The 26,233-nt window shown below is 40.1% G+C and overlaps 2 protein-coding genes across 5 annotated transcripts in view; one reads left to right on the plus strand and one right to left on the minus strand.

Moving 5' to 3' along the window:
• LOC126260217 (ataxin-3-like) overlaps positions 1-19,838 on the minus strand; it is a 137,770-nt gene extending 117,932 nt beyond the window's left edge. For all 3 annotated transcript variants that reach the window (XM_049957516.1, XM_049957515.1, XM_049957517.1), the window contains exons 1-2: positions 19,750-19,838; positions 19,385-19,549 (exon numbers count right to left, since the gene is read on the minus strand). In XM_049957516.1, the coding sequence (XP_049813473.1) occupies positions 19,385-19,549; positions 19,750-19,773 (189 nt within the window). In that variant the 5' untranslated portion in view covers positions 19,774-19,838. The remainder of the gene's footprint in view (positions 1-19,384; positions 19,550-19,749) is intronic.
• LOC126260216 (cold shock domain-containing protein E1-like) overlaps positions 19,784-26,233 on the plus strand; it is an 88,423-nt gene continuing 81,973 nt past the window's right edge. For both annotated transcript variants that reach the window (XM_049957513.1, XM_049957514.1), the window contains exons 1-2: positions 19,784-19,903; positions 20,309-21,165. In XM_049957513.1, coding sequence (XP_049813470.1) covers positions 20,686-21,165 — 480 coding nt within the window. In that variant the 5' untranslated portion in view covers positions 19,784-19,903; positions 20,309-20,685. The remainder of the gene's footprint in view (positions 19,904-20,308; positions 21,166-26,233) is intronic.

The raw sequence follows: 26,233 nt of genomic DNA on the forward strand, positions 1-26,233 counted from the left end.
CCTCTGGCACCCTAAAGAGTGAGGTATCGCGTTTTCTGCTGCAGAAACAAGTGTTGTAGTCACCTGCTGAACCATCACATCTATGTTACCATGTGGGGGAGATTCAACAGTGACAGCAGAGGTGAAAGTTTCGCAGTCCACTTTGTTTAAAGCCCATCTGGACAGACGTCCGTGGGCCTGATGCTGGGGCAATGACAGGAAGATGGGGAATTGGTCACTACCACAGTTTGTGGGAGAAGTCGTGGGCTGCAAATTGATAAATCAATGGCCAAGTAACTACCATGAGCCACACTGAAATGTGTGGTAGCCCCAGTATTTAAGAGGCAGAGGTCGAACTGAGACAGTAAAGTTTCAATATCTTTGCCTCTGCCAGTAAGCACAATGCCACCCCACAAGGGGTTAAGACATTACAATCTCCCAAAAGTGAGAAAGGTTTAGGGAGTTTATCAATCAGTGCAGCTAATACATTCAGGGGTACTGCACCATCTGGAGGAAGACATACATTGCAGACAGTTATTTCCTGTGTTGTCCTTATTCTGACAGCCACAGCTTCTAGAGGGGTTTGAAGGGGCACAGTTTCACTACAGACTGAGTTTAGGACATAAACACAAACTTTATTATAGTCGCTACGGTTCCTGTAAAATCCCTTATAGCCACGGAGAGCAGGGGTCTGCATTGCCAGGAACCAGGTTTCATGGAGGGCAACGCAGATAGCAGGTGTAAAGCTCAACAGTTGCCGTAGCTCAGGCAGGTGGTGGAAAAAATGCCATAATTCCACTGGAGGATGATGTGATCGTGAGACTGGGAAAGCATGGAACATTCAATGAGGTAGTTTACGCCTCAGGGTCACATGGTGCCACCGACTTATTGCCTGAGCAGTCTATATCTATTGTGTCTGAGGGTATGGCAAGATCTAGGTCCTCAGCAGACACCAGAATCTCCACCCCATCCTCAGATGCAGAGCTTGTAGGTAGCGGTGCTGTGAGTGCTACCGCAATTTCCTTGGTCTTAGGGGTTACCTTTTTGGATTTCTCTCGCTGCTCCTTGGGTTTCCCTGGCTGGGAGGACTTCACTGGTTCAGTCTCCAGGACTGAGGATAAGCGTGAAGCCCTACGACTACCTGATTTTGGACTCTTCAGCCACTGGTTGGTGTCATTTTTCCCACTAGCAGAAACCGGGGAAGGGAGTGACCCAAGCGACCCCTTCCTAGCGAGAGAAGCCAAAGAAAACTTATGCTCCTGAAGTACATGGTGCAGGAGCAACAGAGAGGGAGGGAAATGCCCTGCACCATCAAGGGGGCAGGTGTAGTCTTCCGGATCTGAGAGGTGACTGGGGTTGGCGGAGCTGATAGTGCCGGAACCACACCCGCAGGATGCAGGCATTCAAATTTTCTCTTAGCCTCAGTGTAGGTCAGTCGGTCCAGGGTCTTATACTCTATGATTTTCCTTTCTTTCTGGAGAATCCTGTAGTCTGGTGAGCAAGGCAAATGGTGGTCTCTTCAAGTTGACACAGATGGGAGGCAGGGCACATGGAGTAATGGGATGTGATGGGCATCCGCAATCTCGACATAAGACAATGGAAGTACAGCGGGAAGACCATCACCTTAATCGTCTTGGCTAATGTATCACCCTCGAAGGCCAAGATGAAGGCACTGGTGACAACCTGATTATCCGTCGGACCCCGGTGGGCACGCCGGACTAAATGTACACATCGCCGCTCTAAACTGGTGCGCAGCTCATCACCAGATTGCAAAAGAATGTCCCTGTGAAATATGATACCCTGGACCATATTTAAGCTCTTGTGGGGCATTATGGTTGCAGAAACATCTCCCAGCTTGTCACAAGCGAGTAATGCCTGTGACTGGGCAGAGGATGCTGTTTTGATCAAGACTGACCCAGATCTCATTTTGGACAAGCCCTCCCACCTCCCCAACTTTGTCCTCTAAATGATCAACAAAAAACTGAGGCTTCATCATGACAAAAGATTCCCCATCAGCTCTCAAACATACAAGGTACAAGGGCAAATAAGAACTGCTGCCATCCATAGACTGACGTTCCTCCCATGGTGTGGCCAGAGAGGAGAACGATTTGGGGTCGTACTTGTGTGTGTTGAAGTGAGCCTGTGAACACTTAGAGACTGCTGGTGTTTCACCACTAGCAAGAGATGATGTACTGCACTTCATCGTGTGTCATCCGCCCCGATGCCACCCACTCCGAGCAGCCCCCCCCCCCCCCCCCCCCCCCACGGGCTCCACCCAGCCACAGCAAAAGCCACCTGTCAGGATGGCCATTGCCGGGAGTCCCAGTGATCCAGGGTGACGGGAATCAGCAGAGTTATCCCTGTGTGGTCAGGGGGCTACAACCAACAGGGTACATGGTGGTCCCACCACAATGGATCGGCTACCCTGCTGGATATGAAGTGCAAAGAATTCCATGGTCATCATCGGTGCAGAAAACGACACTGAATAACACTGCATAGTGGGTGGAGGAAATCGCACCCAGGAAGGTGTCCTCGCTCAAGAGATGGAGGACGAGCAAGACTGCAATGCTACAACGAGAAAATGGGCTAAAGAGCTCAATGCACAATGGACATGCACCATTTAGGCGTCCTTCCCCAATTGGCTCGCTCTTTGGTAAAATTTTGAAAAATGGAGGTCAAACCCTACAGTGCACCATCACATAAAGGCCGAAAGGTGTGAAACACCTTTTTGTCGCCTCTTACGACAGGCAGGAATAGCTCGGGCCTATTCTAACCCCCGGGCCCACAGGTAGGAGCGGAGGGGTCTTAGAATCATTAGCCTCATTATGTTTACATTTCGTAGACGTTGAGTCTGAAGATGATTGACTCAGTGCGAGAAAATCCCCCACGATTGCTAGCATCTCCAATGGCGCCCTCCTCTCAACAGGGGGGCCCCTTCACAAGGAGACGCACCCGTCTTGGGTGTTTGTTCACATTTCAGATCACACCTGACAGAGGGACCAATCAGCAATTTGGGAAGGTTGCAGCACAGGCAGTCCCCCCCTGGACCTGGCACCCAGTCACCTGTTATGTGTCAGACAAGTGGACCGGTCTTCAGGAGCACACAGGGAGAAAGAACAAAAAGAAGAAACCCAAACTCCATAGTGGAGGAACAAAAGGAAAAGGGAAACAGAGAAAGGAAAAAGGAGAGAAAAAAAAACAATGGCGAGACTGTTCTTAAGTGAGCTACAGGCAATGCAGACCATCCCCAATAACACCCCAGACGTGTTACACAAGGGAGGCAAAGAAGAATAGCAATAGGATAGACATGCAGCATGGAAGGGAAAAAATGCTGCAAAGGCTGGGGCCCTGTGGCAGTCAAGCACAAATCCGGCAAAGAGTGGCGAGCCCCCTGGGGGTCCTGACATTAACGACTACTGCCTGACCGATTTAGACGAGTCAACCCGTGCTATTAAAACACACAGAACTAAAGCGTACAAGTGCTTTGAAGAACAAGCACAAAGAATGCAAGAGTGTCAGATAGCTGCTTTCCAAAGTGTAAAAGGGCTGTACTGTGAAAGTGCCAGTTCCCAACTTCAACAGAGGAAGAAGAGATGCTAGGTTGATTTCTGGTGTCAACTCCGAGACAACAGCTAATGGGTTTTACCGAATCAGGACGAGAGATGGTGTGCTGAGCCAACTATAATGCACGGTAATAAATTGCGTGTTTTGAAATAATTTTGGAAGGGACAATACGATATGCCACTGCACATACAACTACAACATTTTTTTCAGGTTCCAGTTCGCTACTTGCCCTCTAAGAATTATCTCAGAGGAGGAAGTTCCAGCAGAGAAAACTGTTGCCCTGTGGACAGTCGTGACTTCTCAGTTGGTGGGAAGTGGCCAGGGATTCTTAAAATGCAACTATCAGCAAAAATGTCAGACTCAGCTGCTTTTGCAAAAACAAAAATGTGTTGTGCAACTCAAAGTGCCATGGTGCAAGTCCTTGCTGCAATAAATGAATTTTACATAGTATAACTATGTTTTCAAACTACAGGTGATAAATGCAACTTTCGAAGTACGACTGTTTTGTTATTACAGCCATGGTTCACATTCTTTACAATCCTCTTGGATTGGAAGATATACATTCAGTAATGATAGTGCACTATCTCTAGTCAATGTGTATTGTTTGACAGAAGTGGAATCAGTAATTCACTTTCACTAAATGAGCCAGTCAAGGTGCACTACCACCAGTGATGGTACATTTTCCCTGAAACTTCCACTTCCACTAAAGCACATCCACAAATATGTGTAGACGACAGGAACTAATCTTGGTGTCCTGCAAAAGTCATTACAACAACTGTAACACTTGCAACTGTGGGTCCCTCCAAGCAGAGCAAGCAAAAACAACTCATACTGCAAGACTTTCAGCCACTTCATTCAATGAAATTATAAAACTATCCGAGTTGCACAAAGAAGTTTGTTTTTATATAATGGCAACCAGTTTTGGACTTTTGTCCATCATCAAGCCATCCTGTAGTACAAACTGCACTGTGTTACAAAAAACATATATAATACGTAATGTCAACCAACGTAAAAGTACATTTGGCAACATGATTACATACTACGTTAAGTCCTACCATGACACAATAAGGTGTGTACACTTGGGTACAACATTCTAGTGCTGTGTGCAGCAAAACAATGTTACTTGAGCAATGAATGACACTAGTAAACCAAGGTAAGGAAAGCTCAAGGGAGTGTGCCAAAGGGACGTTGTTTGTTTTATTTTTCAACATCGCGTAGCAATAGTTACATATGACCATAAATACACTCCTGGAAATGGAAAAAAGAACACATTGACACCGGTGTGTCAGACCCACCATACTTGCTCCGGACACTGCGAGAGGGCTGTACAAGCAATGATCACACGCACGGCACAGCGGACACACCAGGACCCGCGGTGTTGGCCGTCGAATGGCGCTAGCTGCGCAGCATTTGTGCACCGCCGCCGTCAGTGTCAGCCAGTTTGCCGTGGCATACGGAGCTCCATCGCAGTCTTTAACACTGGTAGCATGCCGCGACAGCGTGGGCCTGAACCGTATGTGCAGTTGACGGACTTTGAGCGAGGGCGTATAGTGGGCATGCGGGAGGCCGGGTGGACGTACCGCCGAATTGCTCAACACGTGGGGCGGGAGGTCTCCACAGTACATCGATGTTGTCGCCAGTGGTCGGCGGAAGGTGCACGTGCCCGTCGACCTGGGACCGGACCGCAGCGACGCACGGATGCACGCCAAGACCGTAGGATCCTACGCAGTGCCGTAGGGGACCGCACCGCCACTTCCCAGCAAATTAGGGACACTGTTGCTCCTGGGGTATCGGCGAGGACCATTTGCAACCGTCTCCATGAAGCTGGGCTACGGTCCCGCACACCGTTAGGCCGTCTTTCGCTCACACCCCAACATCGTGCAGCCCGCCTCCAGTGGTGTCACGACAGGCGTGAATGGAGGGACGAATGGAGACGTGTCGTCTTCAGCGATGAGAGTCGCTTCTGCCTTGGTGCCAATGATGGTCGTATGCGTGTTTGGCGCCGTGCAGGTGAGCGCCACAATCAGGACTGCATACGACCGAGGCACACAGGGCCAACACCCGGCATCATGGTGTGGGGAGCGATCTCCTACACTGGCCGTACACCATTGGTGATCGTCGAGGGGACACTGAATAGTGCACGGTACATCCAAACCGTCATCGAACCCATCGTTCTACCATTCCTAGACCGGCAAGGGCACCTGCTGTTCCAACAGGACAATGCACGTCCGCATGTATCCCGTGCCACCCAACGTGCTCTAGAAGGTGTAAGTCAACTACCCTGGCCAGCAAGATCTCCGGATCTGTTCCCCATTGAGCATGTTTGGGACTGGATGAAGCGTCGTCTCACGCGGTCTGCACGTCCAGCACGAACGCTGGTCCAACTGAGGCGCCAGGTGGAAATGGCATGGCAAGCCGTTCCACAGGACTACATCCAGCATCTCTACGATCGTCTCCATGGGAGAATAGCAGCCTGCATTGCTGCGAAAGGTGGATATACACTGTACTAGTGCCGACATTGTGCATGCTCTGTTGCCTGTGTCTATGTGCCTGTGGTTCTGTCAGTGTGATCATGTGATGTATCTGACCCCAGGAATGTGTCAATAAAGTTTCCCCTTCCTGGGACAATGAATTCACGGTGTTCTTATTTCAATTTCCAGGAGTGTAATATTCATCTCAGCTTGATGTTAAAACACTGTCACCATATACATATACAAAAGAGATTATGTGAATGTATACACGTCATGCCTTGTAGTGCCGCCAGTGACCAGTCAGTGTAACACAATGACTGCGGCATTTGTAACGGCAGGCAATTCACAGTTTTTATACAAAAAAACTAAAATATTCAACTTTGTGTCAGATTAAAACTTTGTGCTGCACCAAGACTTGAACTTGGAATCTTCGTCTTTCACAGGCAAATGCAGTAAAGCTGTAGGATGAGTCGCGAGTTGTGCTCGGGTAGCGCAGTCAGTAGAGCACCCGTTCATGAAAGGCAACGGTTCCGAATTTGAGTCTTGGTCTGGCACACAGTTTTAATCTGCCAAGAAGTTCCACCCAGCACACACTCCACTGCAGAGCGAAAATTTCATTCTGTAAAATATCCACATCATAATATAAAAGGCAGTAACTACAACAAGAATTTTACGAATGCTTACGCATCACACACTGTAGCACCACCAGTGGCCAATCAGAAAAACTAAAAATTAATGTAACATACAAATGATATACAATCCAAATCTAATGAACAGAAACCCTATCACTGATAACAAAAACCAATGCCATCCACACATATACAGACACAAGCAGACATATTTAAAGACCAATATGTCTGCTTGTGTCTGCATATGTGTGGATGGATATGTGTGTGTGCGCGCGAGTGTATACCCGTCCTTTTTTCCCCCTAAGGTAAGTCTTTCCGCTCCCGGGATTGGAATGACTCCTTAACCTCTCCCTTAAAACCCACATCCTTTCGTCTTTCCCTCTCCTTCCCTCTTTCCTGATGAGGCAACAGTTTGTTGCGAAAGCTTGAATTTTGTGTGTATGTTTGTGTTTGTTTGTGTGTCTGTCGACTTGCCGGCACTTTCATTTGGTAAGTTATATATATATATATATATATATATATATATATATATATATATATATATATATATATATATATATATATATATATATATATATATATGGTTATAATAGAGGGAAACATTCCACGTAGGAAAAATATATCTAAAAACAAAGATGATGTGACTTACCAACTGAAAGTGCTGACAGGTCGACAGACACACAAACGAACACAAACATACACACAAAATTCAAGCTTTGCAACAAACTGTTGCCTCATCAGGAAAGAGGGGAAGGAGAGGGAAAGATGAAAGGATGTGGGTTTTAAGGGAGAGGGTAAGGAGTCATTCCAATCCCGGGAGCGGAAAGACTTACCTTAGGGGGGAAAAGGACAGGTATACACTCGCACACACACACATATCCATCCACACATATACAGACACAAGCAGACATCTCACAAGCAGACATATTTAAAGACCAAATATGTCTGCTTGTGGGATGTCTGCTTGTGTCTGTATATGTGTGGATGGATATGTGTGTGTGTGCGCGAGTGTATACCTGTCCTTTTTCCTCCTAAGGTAAGTCTTTCCGCTCCCGGGATTGGAATGACTCCTTCCCCTCTCCCTTAAAACCCACATCCTTTCATCTTTCCCTCTCCTTCCCCTCTTTCCTGATGAGGCAACAGTTGGTTGCGAAAGCTTGAATTTTGTGTGTATGTTTGTGTTCGTTTGTGTGTCTGTCGACCTGCCAGCACTTTCAGTTGGTAAGTCACATCATATTTGTGTGTGTGTGTGTGTGTGTGTGTGTGTGTGTGTGTGTGTGTGTGTGTGTGTATATATATATATATATATATATATATATATATATATATATATATACGCATACACGTGTGGGGGACGGAGAGGCACGGAATTAGAGAAAGTATAGAAGGATGGTGTGGAGAAGAGGAAATATGAGTACATGTGAAGCAACCTAACATAAAAAAATATAGATGCATCCACAAGATTAATCTAATTCTTGTAAACACTGGCTTTTCTGTATCAGACAAAATCAGACTCATTGGTCTCTTAAGCTAGACAATCTACAACAATATAAAGGCCAATTCCCACATAATAATTACTTTATTATTTCTTTCTTTTAACTTTTTAATTAAACTCTATGAAATATGCATGTAAAACAATCTGCTGACAATTTTTATGGGTAAGGAAGTGGATGAATATGTACCCAAGACCTCTACCTTGTTAACCAGTGTTAGTGGTTTATTTATAATTCAACCGAATAATGGAATATAAATAAAGCACAACTGTCAAAAGTGAGAAAGGTAGGAGGAAAGGGGGAGGGAGAATTTTGGTGGAGGATGGGATGGAAGAGCAGAATATAGATGGTTACAGGGGTCAGCATGTGGAAAGAGGCGAGATTGCACAAAAGAGTACTGTAATCAACCACTGGAACATACCATTCTGAGTAAGATAATACCTCTAAGCAGCAATGATTATTCCTGTTCACATGTATTACTCACTACCAAATTCTTGTTCTGAGGACTCTCCCATCCAGTGAGTTCAAATTTCAAATACGTACTCTTAGAAAACAAGTTAATGCAGGTGCATAGAAGCACAAAAATATTGTCAGATAGGGGAATGGAAAGTTGGTCCTGTGGTCTCTATGTAATATTTTTTTAATTATAACCATCTTTCTTTTTTGTGCTCCTATGAGGCAGCATTATCTTGTTTTGTACATGTGTTTATTGGAATACTCAATTCACTGGATGGGAGAGTACTCCGAACAAGAGTTAGATTGTGGGCAACCCACGTGAAAAGGAGTAAGTGTTGCTTGTCGGATGTGTTAACTTACTCAGAACGGTTTATTCAAATGGTTGATAACGCTAATCTTGTACACCACCTCAGTCCTTTCCACCCACTCACCCCTACACCTGTAACCCTCAATATTCTGGTCACACACACACACACACACACACACACACACACAAACTGTGGTTTCAGTTGTCTGAGACTGCAGACGTGTCTGCAGCAAGTTGTGTTTGCGTGCACGTGTGTGTGTGTGTGTGTGTGTGTGTGTGTGTGTGTGTGTGTGTGTTGTTGACAAAAGCCTTAATGGCCGAAAGCTATAATTGTGCGAATCTTTTTGTTGCGCCTATCGTGACTCAGCATCTCCGCTATATGGTGAGTAGCAACTTAACTTTCCTTCTCTTATTGTTACATTCCATCCTGGATTTTCCATTGTTTGATTTCATTTTTGGAATTGTTTGTATAAGGTTACTTCAAGAGTACTCATATCTTTTCTTCTAGCCCCCCCCCCCCCCAACACACCCCCATTTCCATTCGTACCACAGTTCTGTGCCCCCCCCCCCCCCCCCTCTATCCTTTCACCTGGCCTTATTCCATTTCCCTCTCCCCCACCCCTGGATGGTGTTTTAATTTTTGTGCATGACAGTTTTATCATGGCTTTATAAGATAACCTGCTTGCTCCTTTCACCATTTACATTACACACTAGTTTTTGTTAACAGTGAGAGGGCCTCTGTGCACTGTGAAAGTACTTCAAGGCATTCTTTGTAGCCTTTAATGCATGGTCTAGCCTATTCCGTTTCAGACAATGGCTGTAAGATTATTATTAGGGAACAACCAGCGGGATAGTTCTGAACAGTATGAATGGACTTTTATGTGTTTATTAATTTAAGTTCATATTGTAGTATATGCATTGCAGCAGGTTTTACTGTGAGTAAAAAATATGTTAGAGGTTTGTTATGCTATTGTGTAAGTGGTCTTGGACATTTCACCTTATGTTTTTAAATGATTTGGATTGAGTATCATTATGTGTGTCACATTCATTCTTCATTATACCGATGGGCCATTGGTGGTGTTACGCAGTATGACACTTAAAGTGTTTGTAAAATTCTTTTGGTACATGTTACCTTTTATACTGTGACTTGGATATCTTAGTTTCAGATGCTGTGACTTACCATACGAGAAAGTGCTGGTAGATAGACACAATAAAAAACACAAACACACACACAAATTTCAAGCTTTCGCAACCCAAGGTTGCTTCATCAGGAAAGGAGCGGAAAGACTTACCTGTATAGTGCAGATGGGTGTGTGTGGGGGGGGGGGGGGGGGGCAGGGCGCGCGCGCGCAAGTGAGCGAGCGTATATCTGTCCTTTTTTCCCCCTAAGGTAAGTCTTTCCGCTCCCGGGATTGGAATGACTCCTTACCCTCCCCCTTAAAACCCACATCCTTTCGTCTTTCCTTCTCTCATGATGAAGCAACCTTGGGTTGCGAAAGCTTGAAATTTGTGTGTGTGTGTGTGTGTGTGTGTGTGTGTGTGTGTGTGTGTGTTTTTTATTGTGTCTATCTACCAGCACTTTCTCGTGTGGTAAGTCACAGCATCTTAGTTTTTTATATATATTTTCTCCACGTGGAATGTTTCTTAACGAGAAAGCGCTGGTAGATAGACACAATAAAAAACACACAAACAAATTTCAAGCTTTTGCAACCCAAGGTTGCTTCATCAGGAAGATAGGCACAACAAAAAGACATCAAACAAGAAAGGTCTTCACTGGAATTAGACACCCCCCCCCCACACACACACACACAACTACAGTCTCTGGCTGCTTGTCTGGCCTCAGCAGCCAGAGACTGTTGTCATGTGTGTGCGAGTTGCATATGCATGTACAGGATAAGTAGCAACTATCCTTTTCATACTACAGTCATTTTAGTGTTATATTGACAGTCCACTGGTGGCACTAAAAGGCAGAGAAGGCAGAGCGGGGCGCGTGTATGTTTACAAGATCTCTTTTGTACATTTATCTTTTATGTTATGACTGTGTTTTAACATAAAGCTAAAATGCTCATATGTAAATGTTATTGTGTAATGCTGTAAGATAAAACAAACAATCTCCCCATGCTACGCTCTCTTCAGCACCCCCACCTCAGTTTACATAATGCTGTCCATCGCTAAAGTAACTTTGTTTTGCTGCACGCAGCACTCTAATGTACGCAAGTAATATCTTGTACCTAAGCACTCATACAAGCACTGTAGCCAGTGTACACACTTTATGATGTTATGGTAGGACTTTTGTGACACATAATCATTTTATTAAACATGCTTTTACATTGATTGACATTTGTATCATATGTATTACTTGTAACATGATACACTTTGTTATAAAGCATGGCTTGATAATGGACCCGAGTCCAAAACGTCGCCGTTTACATAAAAACTAACTTCCGTGCAACTGACGGTTTTGTAATTTCGTCAAATCATGGTAAGTTTCTGCCTACTAATTTACAGCATGCTGAAAGTGAGTATACACTTTGGTACTATTCTGTACAATGTATTGCCAACATACATGAAGAGGTTGGAGAAGCAAACAGCTTTTAGAGTGCAGTTTAGATCATTTTTACTGAAAAATGTTTTTACAGTTTAAACGAGCCTAAATATGCTACGTTATCGTATCATATTGTATCGAGGACATCATTTTTGGAAGAAAGAAAACTGGCGTTCTATGGATTGGAGCATGGAATGTCAGTTCCCTTAATCGGATAGGTAGGTTAGAAAATTTAAAAAGGGAAAGAGATAGGTTAAAGCTAGATATGGTGGGAATAAGTGAAGTTCAGTGGCAGGAGCAACAAGACTTCTGGTCCGGTGAATACAGGGTTATAAATAGAAAATTAAATAGGGGCAATGTGGGAGTAGATTTAATAATGAATAAAAAAAATAGGAGTGTGGATAAGCTACTACAAACAGCATAGTGAATGCATTATGATTGGTTGGTTTGTGGGATTAAAGGGACCAGACTGCAACGGTCATCGGTCCCGAATGCATTATTGTAGCAAAGATAGACATGAAGCCCATGCCTACCACAATTGTACAAGTTTATATGCCAACTACGGTAGCTCCACAGATGACAAAGAGATTGGTGAAATGTATGATGAGAAACGAAACTATTCAGATAGTAATGGGAAATGAAAATTTACTAGTCACGGGGAATGGAATTCGATAGTAGGAAAATGAAGAGAAGGAAAAGTAGTAGGTGAAGCTGGAATTGAGGTAAGGAATGAAAGAGGAAGCCGCCTAGTAGAATTTTGCACAGAGCATAACTTAATCATAGCTAACACTTGCTTTAAGAATCATGAGCAAAGACTGTATATGTGGAAGAGACCTGGACACACTAAACGGTTTCAGATAAATTATATAACGGTAAGACAGAGATTTAGGAAACAGGTTATAAATTGTAAGACATTTCTAGGGGCAGATGTGGACTCTGACCACAATCTATTGGTTATGAACAATAGATTAAAAATGAAGAAACTGCAAAAAGGTGGGAATCTAAGGAGATGAGACGTGGATAAACTGAAACAACCAGAGGTTGACAGATGTGAAAATTACCGAACTATCAGTTTAATAAGTCATGGCTGCAAAATACTAACACAAATTCCTTACAGACAAATGGAAAAACTGGTAGAAGCCAACCTCGGAGAAGATCAGTTTGGATTCCGTAGAAATGTTGGAACATGTGACGCAATACTGACCCTACAACTTATCTTAGAAGATAAATTAATGAAAGACAATCATACATTTCTAGCATTTGTATACTTAGAGAAAGCTTTTGACAATGTTGACTGGAATACTCTTTTTCAAATTCTGTAAGTAGCAGGGATCAAATACAGGGAGCGAAAGGCTACTTACGATTTGTACAGAAACCAGATGGCAGTTATAAGACACGATGGGCATGAAAGGGAAGCAGTGGTTGAGAAGGGAGTGAGACACAGTTTTAGCCTATCACCGATATTATTCAATCTGTATATTGAGCAAGCAGTGAAGGAAACAAAAGAAAAATTTGGAGTAGGAATTAAAATCCATCGAGAAGAAATAAAAACTATGAGGTTTGCCGATGACATTGTAATTCTGCTAGAGACAGCAAAGGACCTGGAAGAGCAGTTGAATGGAATGGACAATGTCTTCAGAGGAGGATATAAGATGAGCATCAACAAACGCAAAATGAGTATAATGGAATGTAGTCGAATTAAATCAGGTGATGCTAAGGGAATTAGATTAAGTATTTGTGTAGTGTGTAGCCATTCACGGAAGTGAAACGTGGAAGATAAACAGTTTACACAAGAAGAGAATAGAAACTTTCGAAATGTGGTTCGACAGAAGAATGCTGAAGATTAGATGGGTAGATCACATAATGAATGATGAGGTACTGAATAGAATTGGGGAGAAGAGGAATTTGTGGCACAACTTTACTAGAAGAAGGGATCAGTTGGTAGAACACATCCTGAGGCATCAAGGGTTCACCAATTTAGTATTGGAGGGAAGCGTGGAGGGTAAAAATCGTAGAGGGAGGCCAAGGCATGAATACACTAAACAGATTCAGAAGGATGTAGTTTGCACTAGTTACTCAGAGATGAAAAAGCTTGCACATGATAGAGTAGAGTGGAGGGCTGCATCAAACCGGTCTCTGGACTGAAGACCACAACAACAAAATGTTACATCCACTGAACTATTTGGCATCCATTTAATTGTTGAATACTTTTAATCCATTAACAGTCCACTTGCTTAGCTGGGTCGTAACATGCTTGCCTCCCATGCACTGGGCCCGAGTTCAATTCCCGGCGGGTGTTGTGATATCATCATCATCATCATCATCATCATCATCTGCACGTCACCCAATGTGGCACCGAGTGAAACAAGACTTGCACTTGGCAGCCAAACCCGAATGGAACCTCCCATCCAACAATGCCATACGATCATTTCATCTCAATTCATTAACAGATGTAAGATCTATGCTTTGTTTTTCTTTGCTGCTTGTTTGTTGTTTTCTCTGTTTTATGTCCAATGTCTCAATAAAGTATGTGGAAAATATTATATTATCATTAAAAAATAAAAACTCCGATGGGTGGGATGGGATACAGACTAAAGTGATTAAGGCAGTGTATCACATAATAGCACCTACACTAACTAAAATAAATAATCTTTTGAACAGGGATGCTTTCCTGATGCGTTGAAGTATGCTGAAGTCAGACCTCTGTTCAAGAAAGGGTCGAGAGATGACACGGGAAACTATTGTCCTATTTCTATTCTTCCTATCTTGTCGAAAGTGTTTGAGAAAGTAGCTGCAAACCAGATACAAAATTTTATTGTAAAACATGATATTATGATATTATTATAAATAACCAATTTAGATTCCAACCAGGAAAAAACACCCTGGATACAGTAAATAACTTTACTGAAAAGATATGCAAAGCACTGGACCAGAGGAGTAAAGTTGCTGGCATTTTCTGTGATCTTACTAAAGCTTTTGACTCTGTAAACCATGCCTTGCTAATCTACAAATTAAGATGGATATGGGATTAAGGTCAATACTCTCAAATGGCTTACACTGTACCTGCAGAACAGAAAGCAAGTGGTAACTATCACTTCAAATGTGGTGAATTATTTTTCGAAGTGAAGTACTGTTTCACAAGGTGTGGCTCAAGGCTCCATTTTGGGGCCAATCTTGTTCCTAATCTAGATAAATGACTTACCCACAAATATCAATTCCCCACGAGTTCTGTTTGCAGACAATACTTTAGAAAACTGGTTCCAGTTGAAAACTGGACTTTGCAAAAACCCATATGGAATATTTCCAAACCAAACACTCAAAATGTGCACAGCTTAAAATACAACGCAATAATCAACTTATGGAAGAAGTTGACACTATCAAATTCCTAGGACTAAATGTGGACAAGAACTTTAACTGGAACACACATACTGACTCCTTATCAAATAAACTAAGCAGTTTTGCATTTGCAATACAGATACTTGAAATTATACGAACACGAGTACACGAAAAATAGCATACAATAGTTATTTTGAATCAGTCATTACTTATGGTATAATTTTCTGGGAAGTTCAAGTAGAGTATCTTGTATACTGAAACTTCAGAAAAAAATCATCACATACATGTATACCACACAGAAAACAGAATCTTGTTGCCCATTATTTCAACTGCAAATCCTAACTGTACCCTCCATATACATTTATGAAATTATTATCTTCCTACACTGCAGGCAAAAATTATTTGAGGAAAATCATTTTAACCACACATACAACACAAGAAATAAAAATAATTTTATGCTTCCCACACACAAATTGAAATTATATGAATGGGCTCCACAGTGAAGAATTTTTAGAAGATGACATAATTTGAGCTAGGGTAATTTAGTGTTAGATTTTTAGATACTATTTTTATTATTATTGTTGTTGTTGTTATTATCATCATTATTATTATTATGCTGTATGTAAACATCAGCTCTCTATGTTTACGGTAAATTTTACCAAACTTTAGACATGCCTCCTGTACCTGAATCAAATGATTTTGATTATGTATGTTATGAGACTAATAAACCACAATTCACAATGCAACATATCTCCTCAGAGAAGGGGCATGTTGTAAGTTTGGGATGGATATAGCATGGCAGATGTTCAAGTGTTATACTTTTCAGCAATGTCTTATAGTTTGCTCCCATGTTAACATTTTTCTGAAGTGTATTATATCAAAGTTTTATGTTTTGGTTATAACAGTGATTCTATTTCTTGTCCCTGTTGTTATCTCCTTGTTGCCTATGCATAAGCAGTTCCCTCTCCAGTCATGTACCCAGCAAGATGGCTACATCAGTGTTAATGCAGTGTAGTCTTTATATTTTCCGATATTCTGTAGATCTTATTTGATACTGTCATCAAATACTGGAACAGTGCACTACAACTGACAACAACAGCGCTGTGTATACTTTTTCCTATGCAATCTTTTCCACCAATCCTAATGAGGTGCATTGAGTTATGAGATCCCACTTCGCCTGCTTAAAGTGTGGGTAGGCATCTATCGCACCTTAAAATTGTAGGTGCCAATGCGGCCTCATTTTTGAAATATTGCCTGTTAAAGTTTGGGCAGCTCTTTATATACAGATACGTTTCACTGTTGTGACAAGTGAGCGAGTAGCTGAGTGGGAAGCGAGCAAGACTCCGGTCCAGGCGACCCTGGTTTGAGACCTGCCTATGCTACTTTTGTTTCCTCTTTCTTCAAATGTCTGTTTTAATTTATAATTAATCATGAACATTCCACAAGGAATTGATTAAAAAGAATTACAAGCCTCTATAAATCAAAATTACACATTAAATGTCAAATTTTGTCTCAATATTTTGCGTTTTTTTATTTTAACATTATTCCATAACATCAATGCAGTGGCGTTTCCTGTGGATTTGAGAAAATACAGATGCGATTGTGACGAAAATGAATGTGCATTCGTACAATGTTCGTGGTGTTGAAAGTACAAATGTTTTGATTGTTTTTATAAAAGTATCATCCGTCGGAATATGCTCGTCAAAATATAGGAAATATCAATTAACTTTCCATTAAATGAAACATATTTTTAATCCCTCATTCGTTGGTATTTTTTTTAATGTTCCCTACCTCAACGGAACAAAATTAAAAATACAAGGAAAAAAATTGAATAATAATAAAATATTTCAAGAAATTACATCATGGTTAATTTCCTGTTAAAATAAATAAAATAAAAAAATAAAACAAAAGATTGAAACAAAACTTGACATTCAATGTATAAGTTTAATTTATAGAGGCTTTTAATTCTTTTTAATCAATTCCTTGTGGAATTTTCATGATTAATTATAAATTAAAACAGACATTTAAAAAACAAAAAGGAAACAAAAGTAGCATAGATGGGTCCCTAACCTGGGTCACCAGGACGGGAGTCTCGCTCGCTTGCCACAACAGTGAAACTTTTCTGTATATAAAGAGCTGCCCAAACTTTAACAGGCAATATTTCAAAAATGAGGCCACATTGGCACCTACAATTTTAGGGTGTGATAGGTGCCTATCCACACTATAGGCAGACAAAGTGGGAGCTCATAGCTCGATGCACCTCCCATGAGGTCCCCTCTTAAGTCTTCTGTCTCTCTTCCATTACTACACATGTTCTTGCCATGTGGCATATCCAGCAGTTTCCCACTACTTCTGGAATCTCATATCAGGTTTTTTCTTTGATTTATGAGCATTATCTTGCACTCAATCACATCTGTAGAATACTGCCATTCAGAAAACCTACTGCAAATGGGAACTCCCGAGTACATCATTCAGCATTTTCTTAGGATTGTGAAGACATACTTTCATAACCAACAACAATGTCAGAAAAATAGGACGAGTCTATTGGTGACACTATCTGATAACTCATTTGATATGATGGTACTGGATGGGAAAGAAAGAATGGAAGAAGTAAAGGTAACCACTCAACTGCATAATTTATGCACTGAGTGAGTGATAGATATGAAAGAATACATACAGTGTAATTGCTGCTAAGGGTTTGGACAATATTCTAAAAAAAAAAAGCCACACACACACACCTTTCATATGTAGTCAATTCAAAACTCCAGTTTGACAGACATGTTCCTGCTTACTAGAATTCAACTTGTACTTAGAGAAATGTTGAAAAATTGATGTTTTTAGATGGTGAATATCCTACCAAAGCTTACTTATGAAGTTTTAAGAACCAGTATCACATGACAAATCTAGACCCTACTCCCCCCCCCCCCCCAATAGGCAATCACTCCAAGAGAGACTGCAAAACACAATTAGACTAAGTACAGTGCCACACTAGCATTTAGGCAGTCATTCTTCTTATGCTTCAAATATAAAAGTAACAAAAAGAAATGCTAATGCATGATAAAATGGGCAGTACAATGCACGGCACAGTTGATCAAAGTATGGATGGATCACCTCATTTTTTTAACTACAACTGGGGGAGGAGGGAGCAGAGAAACTGCCCAGGTACCTTTAACATTTCACTATCAAATTTTTTTTTTATTATGTATAACTGAGTTACTTATTCAGCTGTTTCTGTTCATTTTCAGTTTGATGACAATAATTGCAATATTTACAAACATTTAATAGTATGTAAAATGTTGTTCTAATGTGCTGTTTAAAATACTATGACAACTGAATAGTGAATGGCTCACATCTGTAATTTTGGAATTACTTGTCTTAGGATTAATCAAATATGAACCTATCACTGAAAACTGCTGGAAAATCTGAGTAAATAAGCAAAAAAAGAGTAAGGAAAACGAATAAAACATGTTTTATCGTCTTACCTTAGATGACGATTGCTAAAGTTAAAAAAGGAGAACCTACTTCACTATGTATTTTGCAGCACAAGAAAAACCTTTGTGATGTGACACACACAGTACAGAAGCACTCATTTTGTAACACTATAATGGATGTGTAAAACCAGTGGTTAATAGTCAATGTCCTTCAAAGCACAGCCTTTTTTCCACGTGATCAACAAATGTTAAGAATAGTTTGGAGCTAGGAATTCACTGCAATGGCTGACCTGTTCCAATACAAAAACATTCAAGAGCAGTCTGGCCACCCTGACTTGAGCTATCACGATTCTTTCAAGTAAGGTGAATGTTGGGATGGTTGCAGTGATGAGACCATGGCCAATTTCCTTCCCTACCCTTGCCTAATAGTCATTTCGTGTATGTTTTATATATGTACAGGTTATATTATTTCTGTAATTTGTCTGACATGTCCTAGACCGTTGTGATGACAATACCTCTGTTGGAACTTTCATGCCAACAAACTTGTAGTGATAGAATAATTAAGTTACAAAAACAGAAGAAGTTCCACTGCCTCTTTGGAACCAATTTTGTGAATGACACTTTTTATTCAGTCACATTGTTTCTTCATCAAATAATGCTACATTGTTCTAGGAATATACTTCAATTTCCCACATATCACTCACATAGCAATCATGAGGATAAGATTAATTACTGCAGCTACAGAGGCAGTCAATCATTTTTCCCGCACTCCACGCGTGAATGGAACGGGAAGAAATCCTAATAAATGGTACAATGGGATGTACCATACCCTCTGTCATATACTACACTTCACGGTGGTTTGCAGAATGTAGATGTAGCTGTAGCTTCTATAATTGCACTGATTTGCGGATGCCAATGCACAATTATTATGAAGCAAATTGCCTATGTAGTACTGGAGTGACAACAGCTGTAGCTTCCTATTCTCCAACTTTCCAGTAGATTTTGTTTCATCGTTTGCTATTAACTGCAACCTTATGCATATTCAACGGAAATATGGGTACTAAACATGGTTCTTAATGTCACATATAACATGTATTAATGGGACGCCTTAAATCTAGAAACTAGCATAAGTTACTGTCGGTTTAAACAGTTTGTGCTGTCACACATGTGTACCTCCAAAAATCTTCTGTACTCTTCGCTATCGACACCAGATTCAGACATTCTTAAACGCTCTTCATAATCCATTCGCTGTGCAATAGTTGCTAAATCAACGGCAGTGAAATATGGTCCCTGCAGCAAGGCATTCAAACAGTGCTGCGCACATAATGATCCTTCTTGCTGCAAAAGAATACGTTTAAATTCATTAAATATAAGGTTAAGAACAGTACAAATATCCAACACAATTGTTACGAAAATGACGACAAAATAAAGTTTTCCTACAGAGATTTCTGGACAAATACCTGCGTTATATTCGCTAGAACAAATACGCTACTTAAATCGTTTACCAGTCGAACACTGAATATTTTGTTGTATTTTACCTTTTCATGAAATATCGCCTCCATGTTCTTACATCTGTGACGTATAAGGACGACCCAATGGGATTGATGTCTTGTAAAATACTTGCCTGTGTTTTTGAGTTCGAGTGTTGACATTCAACATGGCGGCATGTCGTCAGTGCTGTGCTGTGTCGTGGTGAGATAGTTAGATTTAAATTTATAGCTTATTTTTATTACTTTAACGAGTTGTCTGTCACTGGTGTACTTGAAAATTGTCTATTATTCTCTGTATTTACTATGAATGTGATGAATTCTACTCATAATTATAAAAACCGAGAAAACGTAAGGCGGTCTTCAGTTCCAAATTATATAGCTGGTGTAATTTAAGGAAACATGGATTAATTGGCATTCCATGCCTCAGATTTAAGTAAAGGGAATAAAATGTACATAATGTCAAAAATAAATTTATACTAATTGTAGAACTGTTACGGAACAATTTACTTTAAAATTGTGTGGAACTTATGATGTGTGCATGCAGTTGTAAAGTGTGTGTTTATGCATACAAAGTTTTGATATCAGTTTTTCTTTCTTTTCTTTGCAGCTTGTGTAATTATTAGAATAGGAAACTTGAAACAACGATCAGTTTAAAATAAAAGTCAAAAACACAATCCGCACCCAGCACGCATTGAAGACATCTGAGGATTTTTCCAACATCATTTTTCATTTAGGACCTTCTTAAAGCTCAGTGATATTAGAGTTAGTGCATCTACAAGGGTGCTGGAACAGACTTTTTCGAATTCGTTCAGGCACTAGTGACATATTAAACCTATGATGGTTTCTTTTATATTTTCATTTTAAGGATAGAATAGGTGAGAGCTTACTTTGTGCATATACGTTTCGGGTATTTTTACGTGTAGTTCTGTGATAAACCTCTCTGAACTTGAAATCAGAAGAAACGGTGCATAACTTGTAAAGACTATGTCCAATAATCCTCAGTGGAAATCATTCCAGCCGCCAGCCATGAATACAGAAACAGCAATACTTGAATTAAATTTCAAACCTATGACAATTTCTAATAATTCTACCACAAGTTCAGAAGTTCATAACTCGTCCAATGGTACGAGTTTTAGTAACAGTGGTAGCAATCAGTTTCAGGGTGCTCAGTCATCAACAAAAGACACTGCAACCAGTGCATTTAACAAGGGCAGTTCAAACAATCATTATTCATCCAGTTATAATTCATTCCCATCATCAAATAGTACCCGTGGAAGTGGACGGTATTCTGGTAATGCATTTTCTAGCAGTGAAGGAACAAGTGTGTTCAATGGTGAAAGCTTGCCTTCACCTCCCAGCAACAACGGTAGTGCCAATTCAAATACAACCAGCAGTTGTGGGTACAATGATTCCTCGTTGGGAAGTCAAGGCACAAGGGAGACTGGTATTATTGAAAAATTGTTGGTGAGTTTTCCATGTTCATTTTTTTTGTTAGATGTTTTTATGAAATATCACACATGGAGAGGAGGTGAAAAAATTCAAAATATAAAGGAGACCATATTATATTCATGAAATTTATCATCAATGGGATGGTCAGTTCCATGTCTTCATTTTGCCTCCAATCCATCTGTGATAATTCATCCTTACTACTAGTAACTTTGCAAGTCAAGACAACTTGTTAAGTGACAGTTTGGAATAATTGCAGATGATTTATTTGTCTCAGAAGAAACTAGCATATTAGATATTTGTAACAAAACTGTATTTCATTCTATCATACTTTAGCCACTGCATTTGTGTTTCGGAAGTTCTGTAAAACTGCTGGAAATGAACTATGAAAAACACAATTTACTCGTATACTAATGTGACTCAGTTTATAGTAGGCCTTTACCATTTGGATCTACAATAAGTTTTAAAGCGCTTCAAGCTGTGTAGAAATTTAATTTTCTATGGGCTCCTATTGCTGTCAGCTCCCTTTCCACTGCTGTTGATCACCTAGACTCCATATCATTTCATAATGTGACAGGCAATGGTTTCATTAGGTAGTTTTATGTTCTACAGATCATTTGCACAATAAATCTTAATTATGTGGAACAAGCCATTTCATATTGATATCACAAATTACTTTGTAAATGCACCTTAATGCTGATGGTGTTAAAAAATTAAAATGGAGACCTACATGTGTGACTACCCACCACCCCTTAAACTTTACAATAATAGTTTATATGCCTATATGACAGGAAAGAATGAAGTTGGTGCTTCAGTTTGACATTAATCTACAGCAGCAGCAGCAACAACTTGTAGTATTGTTTGTTGAGAAATTGAGTAGCAGTAATATGGGTGGAAATATAGGAGAGAGGTTTAAGGGTCAGGCCTAGAGGCATTCTCAGTGTTTGTCATATTTTTGTTGTTTACATTCTAATCACTTAAGCTACAGGTTTTCAGTTTCTCTGATCCTACACCATAGGCTACCTAAAATATTGAATTTAGTTTATTTGTTTATTTATTTTTTTAATGTGCATTATATTGTAAAGATGTGTTCGTACCTGTAGAAAATGTTGCTTCAATGCCACACTGTATACAAACAATAGGTAGGAAGTCATACATTTTCAGAAGAATTTTGTGTTCTTAAAGGTATGTCCACATGCTGTATCTTTCATTGTACATGTGCACAGATGCACACAGTCTGCTATGCATCCACTTTGTTCAGCAGTTTATTGTTGTGAAAAGTAGCAGAGGAAGAAAGCACAAACATGATTATGAATATAGTGCTGACTATCCAACACTAGACTTACTGGTACTGTATTCTGAGAAATATAAAGTGATAGTAATGTTTTGTATGCAAATTATAGAAGAATGTCACAGTAAGATTTTGATTTTCTGCAAGGGAAACTTTGAATTTGTATCTCTAGGCAAGTTACTGTTATGCAATTTCTGCTGTGATAAGCATGGCACTAGCATTTTGTTATCTGTCAACTGGTAATTCATATACCAGTTTGAGCTCTCTCTTTCACAGTTCAGCGATTATCCCTAAAAATCTGAAATGCTTAAAGCCTGTTCTTTGTGACTGTGTGAAAGTTGCTTAATGATTGTGTAAAGATTAGGTTGTCGCCTTTCAAAACATAGTTTGTGTTTTAGTCCATAAGGAAGACACTTTACACAAGTTCACTCGAAAAAGGTTACAGATTAACATTCTTGGACTCAAAAATTTGGGAATGTCATAGAACCCAGAATCCACTACATTGGAGGTCGTGTTTACCAAATTTGTATTTCCATCTTTGATGTTCGTTTCAATTTCTAGAAGTTTGTTGAGCTCCATCTGTGTCATCTTTTCCAAATGTTGAGATGTTAGGCCTCTCAGTCTTTGCCCAAGCATGAATATTGATCCACAATTTTCATGTACATTTTTAATAAATTTGTAGGTTGCTGCTTCTTTTTTTCCTGCTCCAAGAATTGTTATACTCTTTGTGGTGTTGTGACTGAAGACTTTGATCTCAGTTTTATTTCATGCCATATCAAGCCCATACTTGTCATTCAGGTCATTGCATTTCAACCTTTTGTTCAGATAATCTCTAGAAGCAGATATATGACTTCTTGTTGTAATCTTCTAGATATTTCAGCAGCCCTTTCTTGTACTGAACAGACAGACATCATTGCAAATAAATCTACTGGAAACATAACCTCAGCAAAGTACTCAGCATCCAAAAGAAATTCACCAAATTGGCAAATTTCTTTTAAGATGCTGCTAATGAGATGTTTGTGTTTTAGTGTTTGATAGCTTCACTAGCACAAGCCAGCAAACAGTTGTTGTGCCCATTCTACATTGGTTGGTCATTCAACAAATGCAGTCTGTTCACTAGCAGAGTCTGGAGTGATCCTTATTGATCATGGTCAGTCATGTAGCACATCTGCTCAGAGGCAAAATAACGATAGAAAACCTTATACTATTTTGAGTTACAGGTATAGAATGTCATTGTGTCATTAATGATGAAAGTTGTTAGTATGCAAAGTAGTTCCAACATGATGGCTATCAAGTGAGCTTCAGAGAGAACTGATAGGTACTTGGTAACTGCTGTATTTAGGAATTAGGGTGTGATTCACAAATATGGAGCTGATGATGAAACATTTCACTTGAGTGACTGGCACCACCCTGCAGAATGACTTCAAGGGAGAGTATAAGGAATCCTGCATAAACTTCATGAGTTGATGTCAATTCAAACAGTGGATTGGCAGTTCACACTACAGCTGTTAATTGTTGTACTACAGTCTTCACTAACTTTTCAAAGATCATATTGTTGAAAAGTGATCAGCTACTGCTTTCGTGATTATAAAATCTGAAAAGTTGGCCATCTAATGTAGATTCCGCCAACATCGATTTGAAAAAGCAACTTTTAATCAACACCACCCAGTAGTCACCCTTCTATTATATTGAGGATGCCTGTTTTTAGTCACCTTTGAAATTTGTCGTGAGGTCTTCCCACCTTTAGCTAGTCTTAACTTTGCAGAGTAGAGCTTTTCTTATTCTTCATTGGTTTTGTGAAATTTTGGCTGATTGTAAATAAATATGCTTCAGCATATCCGTGAAAATAGCTTTGTTTTACAGTGTCATTTAATATATCTCATTAAGCTTAAGAGGAAGTTTGTCCCTTTTTTTGTGTCTTTGAAATTCATCAGGAGACCCAGGTTCATTGAGATACCTAGGCCACAAATTTTCATCTTCTGTGACTATCACAGGATAAGGACCTTACTGCAGGAACCATCAGTGTCATAAGTGCCCCTTTGGGTTGTAGTGGGAGTACCATTTCTAACTCAGTATTCCTTCTCTCTCATTACAAACACCTCCCCTCCCCCTCCCCAATGGGAATTTGATTATTATTTGTTCCATGTGCACATCTTGGATTAACTGAAGCTTTCAATACCACTTCATCAGTGACACCTTCAAATGTAGTCCATGGCACAGGTCAGTCTGTCATCATAACCTACATTTTAAATTGTCAGTCTTCTGCTCTGTTTCTATTTGCACATGTGTAATGTCACATGCCTTCATTGTGTCACAGACAGATTTGGCATCTGGTATCAGTTGGTTCAGTTGACCTTAGGTCTTCAAGTTATTTACATTTGAAGATCAAAGATATGTATTATAGGTGCAGTAGCCTAGAATAGCAGTCTTGTATGTATATATATGTAGGTAACAGAGTGTATAGCTGCATGCACAATGAAGCCAGTCAAATGTATAATACAGAGTTGTTTCCTACCTGGTGTGCGTATTTCATAATTTTTGTGAACACCAAAGCTGTCTGAGTTTCAATGAAGGGAGAAATTTGAGTTCTTCAGCCTGTTAATAATCAAACATGCTAAGATTACTTCTCCAAAGACTATTTTAAAAGTTCTAGACAGTATTGCAGACAAAACTGTACATTCCCATTTCAGCACTTTACTCGATAGATAAAATAGTCTGCACGCTACAAGGCCACGAGGAAAATCGTCATTTTTTACTATTCTGAGAAATTTGGGAAGCAAGTGAAAACTGTCATAGGAGCTTAAGAACTTTTTAAGACCACGTTGTGGTGCACTGCACTCCCACATTAGCCCTTCCCCATCTCCACCTATACTTTTGTCTTACAAGACACTTCTTTTCTGAAGTCCAGTTGCAGAAAAACTGTTAAAAACGAAACAAACTGTTATCTGTGAAACCAGCAATGTGACGAAGATATTTACTATTAGATTGTCATGATTGTGCAAATGAGTGGTTTTCCTGTAGTGTGCACACGTTGGAAGGGCATACTCAAAGATTGTGGTACAGCCCATCAGCTTTGACACATGACGGACATTCCTATTTCAGCTTATACGATGTGGCAACCATGGTGTCACTCTTTACACATGTGGACAGACTCAAATTATACGAAAAATAGTTAATTGCAGAAATAACTTGAAACTAACAGAACAGCCGCGTGAATTATAACAATATTATGAAAAGGAAAGTTGCTACTCCCCATATAGCGCAAGCGCGCGCGCACACACACACGACTGCAGTCTCATGCAACTGTTTTGGGTGGGGCAGATGAAATATGTAACAATCGTAATAGTGAAGAAATATCAAAACAAACACTACCAACAAAATCACACAAAAAACTTATATTGGAAATTTCTCCTTCATAGTTCCAGTTAAGTCCAAAAACCCAATACTGGAATTTTCACTTGATGTATATTGCTCTAAAGAAATTGAAGATACCACAAAACCTCACACAACTTGGCACATCCAATATCTAACACCTTATTTAGCCTATATAGCTAAAACAAAGTCTGCAATATCATAAAACCAAAATTACCTATGTGGGCTAGCTAAGGTTGAAAACCTAACTTTGTCATTGTAGGTAAAACAAGCTCCACAATACCTAAAAATCACAGACCAACATAACGACTAGCAACTAACAAAACAACCCCCCCACCCCCACCCAAAAAAAGAGTAAAAAACTGCATTACCACCAATTTCGATATACAAGAAACACACAACCATGCACATGAAGACACACAC

This window comes from Schistocerca nitens, chromosome 5 (genome assembly GCF_023898315.1).
Source record: "Schistocerca nitens isolate TAMUIC-IGC-003100 chromosome 5, iqSchNite1.1, whole genome shotgun sequence".
NCBI lineage: Eukaryota > Metazoa > Arthropoda > Insecta > Orthoptera > Acrididae > Schistocerca > Schistocerca nitens.